The sequence below is a fragment of the Simochromis diagramma genome, unplaced genomic scaffold (genome assembly GCF_900408965.1).
Source record: "Simochromis diagramma unplaced genomic scaffold, fSimDia1.1 OVJJ01000106.1, whole genome shotgun sequence".
Lineage (NCBI taxonomy): Eukaryota > Metazoa > Chordata > Actinopteri > Cichliformes > Cichlidae > Simochromis > Simochromis diagramma.
This window is the reverse complement of record NW_024387121.1, coordinates 384,084-391,549: the sequence shown is the minus strand read 5'-3', so window position 1 is coordinate 391,549 and position 7,466 is coordinate 384,084. Positions and strand designations below refer to the sequence as shown.

Here is a 7,466-nt window from a genome sequence, read left to right as displayed (position 1 = left end):
GGAATACGTTACAAAATACATTTCTGGGCATGTATTCTGTAATCTGTAGTGGACTACATTTTAAAAGTAACCTTCCCAACACTGCTGCATATAGATACAACACGAAATTCTACCTCTTAACTTTCACAAGCTCACCGGCTGCGCTGTCATCATTACTGATTTGATCTATGTAATCTCTCTATGTAATCTCTCTCTCTACTCTATGTAATCAGAAGACGTGAATTTTGTTCTTTATCAAAATAGTTCTCCCATATCTTGGCAAAAAAATAAAAAATAATATTCATATTTTCACTCTATCTGAATTCATCTATCTCAATTCAGTAGTGCTCTCTGCCCACTATCGCTGACTCCAAAACATATGCTTAGGGTCACCTCCAATTATGACATAGATCTCAGAAGGTTAAAATAACATTGTAAAGGTGGCTACATTGAGGAATCTAAAGTATAAAACATGTTTGGGTTTGTTTGCTCCTCTCACTCTAGGGTGTTGAGTTTTTTCCATCTATCCTCTGGCATTATTGAGAACTGTGTGGCAAGTGCCATAAAGGACTTCTTAAATAGAGATATCAGCGGACAACATTGCAAAAAAAACAAAAAAACACCATACTCCATAAAGGAAGTGAGGAAATGGAAAAGTTGACCATAGCTGTTGTGAAACTCAGGAGTGTGGCCGTTTTAGAGTTTCACATCTGTGCAGATGTTTTGAAGGCTCTGAAGTAGTGACGAAAACAAAACTTGGTAGGTGTGTTCATTCGGATCTGGTGTTTTAGCAAAAAGAGAAGCAGAAAGTTGCTGGTATCAGTCCTGGCTTCATTCCTCCAACTGTAAACATGGTGCTGCTGCTTCTGCTGCTGCTCACAGCCACAGTGAGTTGTACCTGACATCCACCACTTAAAAATTGAACATAAGGTTGGAACGTGTACTACTTTATGAATATCTATTGTATATTACATCAGTGTTACTGTGTGTGACTGCAGAGTGACAGCCAGGCTCAGCGGGTGCTCGGCCTGAAGAAGAATGACTCGTGTGTGTGTGAGGTAAACTCCACCGTGTGGTCTTTCCCTGTTGTGAAGTATGAGACTGTGTTACAGCAGGTTCATACCTGTGAAGGATCTCTGAACAGCCTGGCGGAACAGGTAGGAATTTGTTTATTTTAGAGTCATTGTTACTACTTGATTTTCAGATTTTTGTTGTGGGAATGTAAAGAGGAACATTTCATGAACGTCACCTTGGAAATGTCAATCTATTCCACCCTGACCCTAACTACCAAAAAAAATAAATAAAACAACTCTATTCTGTCCTTCAGTTGCTGTGTTTGTTTTTCTCCAACTGTTGTATTGTGGATTATCTGTTAAAATGAAAATGTTACAGAATCTTGTAGTTTATTCAGATTCATCTTTGTAAATCTAAGCCATTCTGCCATGTTATTTTTATAGAGAAGAGGCTTTCTCCTGGCAACCCTTCCAAAGTGGAAAAGTCGTGCTAGTTCAGTCTTTTTCTAATTGTCAGTGTTATTAGAGGAACTGCAGTTAGTCAGTTAAGCCCAGGTCTCAGTTTTAACCCTGAAATTTGCTGCATGAAGTAACTATTACTGTGAAAATGGTTTTTATCATTGTTGTGCTTAACAGTTTCTTTTCTGTTGTTCAAAATGCAACTTAAAACAAGATAAAACACAAACAGCACTTCTTAAACACTTTTCAAGGTACACATCTTGTCATGGTCCGGAGTATGCAGACTCCGTGCTTATGCTTACGTTTATTAATATTCTGCAGTTTTGTTTATTTTGGGTTGTTTGTGATTATCCCTAATGTTTTGTGTCCTCTGTGTTCTCCTGTTCGGTCTCCCCAGTCTGTATTATGTTTGCATGTTTAGAGTTTTGTCTGTGTGTTTCTTGTTTTATTTTGAAGGTCCGTTTCTCTTTTCATTGTTTCTGGTTTTGCTTTCTCTTGTCTCGTTATGTCCAATTAATCACAGTCGTGTCTCCCTACTGTCTCCCATTCCCTGATTGCCCTGTGTGCATTTAAGCCCTGTGTTTTCTTGTGTGCGTTGCTGGTTTGTCTGTGTTCTTTCCCTGCGCCTTTGTTTCAGGTATCTTTGGTTAATTTTTCCCAGTTTAGGTTATCCTTAGGTTTTGCTTCATGCCTGTTACGTCCCTGTTTGTTTCACCTACTATATCAATAAAGCTCACTCACATCAGAAGCTGCCTGCATCTTGGGTCCTACTTTCAACCTCCACTTGTCTCCCACTGCAGACATGACCCATCCTTAATCTCAATAAACAAGTGAACCAAAGCTGCCAGGCATGTTGTGAAAACAAATTGTATTTTTATTTTGCTAGTTATGAGAATGCGCAAAATTTTTTGAGTTAAGCCTCTCACATGGTCTTTCTGGTCATTCAGTTATCAAGACGTGGCACAGAAGTTTTCTGTTTCTTCCTTCCTTGAAGGTGAACACATCCAGCCAGCGTCTCCCTCAGATCCAGGCTCAGGTTACCTCCTTGACAGCCAGGCTGGGGCCTTACAAGTACCTGCACCACCAGGGCCTGTACTCTGCTCTGTCTCTGCGCCTTCTGGGCCAGCAGCTCAGCCAGCTGGAGACAGACGTTGGTGTTGTCCACAGCCAGCTGAACAATGCACAGACAAAGAAGCTCTCCAAAGAGGTATTGTGAAACTGCAAGTGGCAACACAACGCATTAAAAAAACAAAAACAAATCTGTAATACAAGAAATATGCTACAATATATGTCAAAACAAAGTTCTTTATTTGGAGCACATTTCTACAAGCAAGATAAGTTACTGAAAAAGTGCTTGTGCTTAAAGTGCGTTGGCACTCTTTGGCAATATTGTAGACAATGTTAAACTTAATCATCACATCGACGTTGTTACGGAACGGCTGTGTGCAGGCAGGAAAAGGACCCAAAGTGCAGACTCCAGGGACAGACGTGAACTCAAAGTGACAAACATTAACACAGGCAGGAAACCAAAACACACAGCATGCGTGAGGGTAGATAAGAGTAGATCACGACACAGACACAGAGAAACACAGGGCTTAAATACACAGAGGGAGCAATCAGGGAATGGGTAACAGGAGGAAAACACAGCTGGGGCAAATCAGGCCTAACGAGACAAAGGAAGCAAAACCAGACGCATTTACATGAGACACCGACTTTCAAAGTAAAACAGGAACACAGAGACGCGAACTTGACAAGGGGATACAGCTGACAGGGGAGACAGAGCAACTAGAGAACACAGAGACATAAACCATAAGACAGAACTCTAACAAAGAAACCAAAGACTAGAAATGATAAATAATATAATAAACTCAAAACCCTGGGTCAACGACCCAGGCATCCTAACAGACGTCCTCTGATGACCTGTTTGTTGCTGCCTGCTGCTGAAAGGCAGTGGGGAGAAGAAACACTTGGGTAGTGCATTTATCACAGCATATAATGTGTTTTCTAGATACACTGTGCTTTTTCAGTGTTCAGAAATTGATTGCTTCTTGTCAGAGCACTGGCTATGAATTTCAGACGGATCAAGCCTTAACTTAACAAAAAAGTTATCAATAGTTCTTTTCATCTTTTCTCATTACCCACAGCTACATCCACTTCTGTCGGGTCTAGGCTACTCAATAGGGCTGGGTATCCTCACTGACTTCTATAATCCATTCGATTTGATTCTGATTCACAAGATTCAATTCGATTCAAATTTGCCTCAGTCAGAAATATTATAATTCTGATCATTTATCAGTACTGATACTTGTGAGACTTCATCGGAGGTGTAAGCGTCACAGCAGATGCCTTTGTGTCAAAGTAACTGAGAATAAAACACAGAAAAACAAAAAAAAACAAATGCTCTCATTTGCTGTTTGGTGGTTTTTGAAATAGTTTTGTGAGCTTTAAGCTGAGATTCTGCCAATTCTGGCAAAATACATTTATATTTAAAAGTTGATTCAGGATTAAACTAAATATATCGCTTTATTCAAGCTACTCATCTCTCTCTATCTGCCTGTGCTTTCAAACGTACACACGAAGGACTACAGGACACACGGCCAATCAGAGAGGTCCTGCCCCTGACTATCTAAGATTGGTTTAGACCATGATAGGAGGTGTGTCTGTTGTTGACCACACGGAGACTTTCACAGTTGGGAAGAAGTTTTTTTTTTTTTTTACTTGAACAGCTGGTTGCACCGGTGCGACCTAGGATTTTTTATTGGACGCACGATTGAAAATTTTACTCTAGAGCCCTGAAGTCTGTTTAAAAATGAAATGTAATGAGTGTTCACATGTACTAACCTTCTGACTGTGTGGCAGGTGGTTCAACTGCGGACCCATGTGGCCAGGTTAGAAACTGCTGACATAATTAACATCAAGGCTGTAAAGGAGAAACTGCGCTACCTAAAGAATAATGTGGAGTCCTGCAAATCAATCCCCAAAGACTTCAGAGGTATGTGTGTGTGTGTGTGTGTGTGTGTGTGTGTGTGTGTGTGTGTGTGTGTGTGTGTGTGTGTGCGTGCGCGCGTGCGCCAACTGTAAGCATACTGTTATTAGCTATCGTCTCCAATAAAGGAAATACTGTAGAAAAAAATCACTTGTTGAATGTGTGTGAATGGTTGAATGAGGTTTGTAGTAAGAAAGCACCGTGACTGCTCAAATACAGCAGTACATATAAATATCAGAAAAACCTGGATTCTATCTGAAGGCTACCAGATCGTGAAGGCTGTGGCTCCAAAAAGTGTTCTACTTTATTTAAATTTCAACCTCTGTTAACACTTTACTGTTTATGGGCTCAGTCACCAATTTTGAATCATATTGAATAAAAACTTAACTCTGTTTTGTATATTGTGTTTTAAATGTGGACTGAAACCACACACTCATCACCAACTTATCAACCACAGAGTTCCTATGTAGCTACAAGTCATTTTGCAACCAGGAGACACCCCCTGCTGGTCATTAAAGAGAATGCAGGTTTAAAACTTGCACACTGGATTTACCACTCCGACTCAGAAGCTATGGCCATGGTTTAGATATTTGGCTGTTAGTTTAACTGGTTAGTATTAGCTAGTGTTATCTCAGAATCAGAAAGGAGCAAGACCAGACAACATATCAGGCATAAACTGAGGAATAAATCCTCATGTTTTAAACAGTCTCCACTATTTGACAGTCTACCTGCACCTGTGGGAGTGACTCAGTATTACTTAGCTGTTTTACTCTAATCTCTCAGTGTGTGTGACACTGAAACTGCTGCAGCCGAGAAAACTGAAAACCATTAGTGTTATTAACCTTTTATTTCATCAGTCAAGAAAAATGTATTCTTCATATGTGTGTTTGACATTAGTGATGTGTCGGTCGCGAACGAAACGGCTCTTAGAACCAGCTCTTTGAAGTAAACGACGCAAGCCGGCTCCCAATGTTTGTTTGTTTTTTGTTTTTTTTTCTTTCTCTCACCCTCTCTCTCGCACTTTTTTCCATTTCACTTGTGCTTTGCCCTGGGCAGAGGGGGGAGGGGCAGTAGTTACACTTGCAGTAGCACAGTAACAGAGCGGGAGAGAAAGAGAGAGAAAGAGAACCAGGGACAACAGCGTCACATTAGAAAGGTATAGTAATCATCCACAACTATTTTCAGTTGCGGATGACAAAGGATTCAGAAAGTTTATTCATAAAGGTCCATATGACAGAGAATGTGCATCTTCTTTTTGTTTTCATATTTTAATTTATATTTAATTGTGTTGTGGTTTGCAGTGTTTTGTGTTGTTTCACTTTAAATTTGTTTAAAAGGAAAAAGCTGAAAATTTAAATAGTTAAAAGTTGAAATGTAAATAGTTGTTTTTTGTATTATATGATTTATTTATGACATTTTATGTGGGGTGAATACATTTACGGTGGCCGCTAGAGACAAAGTACATACAAATTCCAACACACGTACAAAACACAACAGAAGTGCTCCAGGATGCTAGGCGCAGTGTTGAGCTTTTGTTACCCATATGGAAAAGATATATATAAATCTTATAAAGTTTGTATCTGTCTTGTGTGAAACTTGTATGAAAAGCATATAAGAGTGAAAACAGATATAAGATCCCTTGAAAAATTATATAAAGAATTGTTATTCCTTCTTATTTCTTTGTTTCCAGGCCAGGACAGATACTGCCTTAAGGGCCTGATCACCAGCATCAGTGACCCTGTAACAACCAAGCTCAGTCCTTATGGTAAGAGCTACATCTCTGGTTCATGGGGCAAACAAGCCCAGATGGAGAACGAGGACCAGAAATACAGCTACTGGGTTCAGCCTCTGGCAAATAGCCACATCTGGGGCACCACTCTACGTGTTTACCAAAATTATGAAGATTTCATGGCCTCAACAAACCACAAAGACTTTACATTTGCCTCATCGTACAGCCATCGCAACGCCATTGAGGGTCCCAGTGCTGTGCTGTACGGTGAGGCTCTGTACTATAACTGCTACCGCTCTGCAGACGTTTGCCGGTACGACCTGGAGACCCACAAGGTCAAACGGGTGACTCTTCCAGGCACCGGTGTGGGTTTCAACAACAAGTTCCCCTATTGTTACTACGATTGCCGGCTCAATAGTGATATTGATGTAGAGGCAGATGAAACAGGACTGTGGGCTCTCTATGCCACTCTGGGTAACCATGGAAACCTTGTGATCAGCCGGTTAGTTTGGGATGGTGAGACCAAGACTCTCAACGTGACACAGACGTGGGAAACGAGGCTGTTCAAGAAGGCAGTGAGCAACGCTTTCATGGTGTGCGGTGTGATGTACGCGACTCGTTATGTTAATGAGTACCAGGAGGAGGTGTTCTACGCCTTCGACACAGCCACAGGCAAAGAAGACAACTCACTAGCAATACCACTGGAGAAGGTAGCTAAAGGAGTGGCTAGTCTGAGCTACAATCCCACCAACAAGCAGATCTACATGTACAACGATGGATACTTGCTGGCCTACCAGGCCTACTTCTGATCTTCTGATCAAACAGTTATTGAAATATGATACAGCAAGAAAAAAAGCAATGATTTATGATGCAAATTATATCATATAGACTATTAAGATTCTTTTTCTAACATGATGTACTTTAGTAACACTGAATGGAAACATCAGCTGAAATCACAATAAAGTCTTTGGTAACAAAAACATTAGATTGATCTTTTGCTGGCCTTATTTCACACAAAAAATGTTTTTGTTGTTATTTGTGACACACAATCCCATATATATTGTGTTACGCAGAGACGTGTGGTGAGGGAAAAATCAGACTTCACTCTATCTTAACTGAAGTAACTACTTTATTGTCTCTTGCCAATATCATGCACATACAGACAGCAACTTCTCAAAATGGCCCCCAATCCATTTCCTGCCCACTTTAAGTACTCTAAAGACCACGCCTTCTCAATTCAGACTGGCCTATAAATGAGCTGCAATTGAGGCAGGCCTCCTCTTTACTGGGAACACAAGAT

General features: G+C 40.5%; 1 protein-coding gene across 1 annotated transcript; it reads left to right on the top strand.

The window, feature by feature from the left end:
* Window positions 1-698: 698 nt before the first annotated feature.
* On the top strand, window positions 699-7,013 carry LOC120743374 (olfactomedin-like). The gene is made up of 5 exons (XM_040047003.1): window positions 699-866; window positions 978-1,136; window positions 2,446-2,658; window positions 4,311-4,443; window positions 6,128-7,013. Exons 1-5 carry the CDS (start codon window positions 831-833, stop codon window positions 6,973-6,975), a joined length of 1,389 nt encoding a protein of 462 aa, XP_039902937.1. The 5' UTR covers window positions 699-830; the 3' UTR covers window positions 6,976-7,013.
* Window positions 7,014-7,466: the final 453 nt, after the last annotated feature.

What these genes read in the sequence shown, in the direction of transcription:
- LOC120743374 (XM_040047003.1), top strand. Translation starts at nt 831, where the DNA reads ATGGTGCTGCTGCTTCTGCTGCTGCTCACAGCCACA. An exon ending in CAAAGAAGCTCTCCAAAGAG is followed by an intron (nt 2,659 to 4,310) that starts GTATTGTGAAAC and finishes ACTGTGTGGCAG; the next exon opens with GTGGTTCAACTGCGGACCCA. An exon ending in AATCCCCAAAGACTTCAGAG is followed by an intron (nt 4,444 to 6,127) that starts GTATGTGTGTGT and finishes CTTTGTTTCCAG; the next exon opens with GCCAGGACAGATACTGCCTT.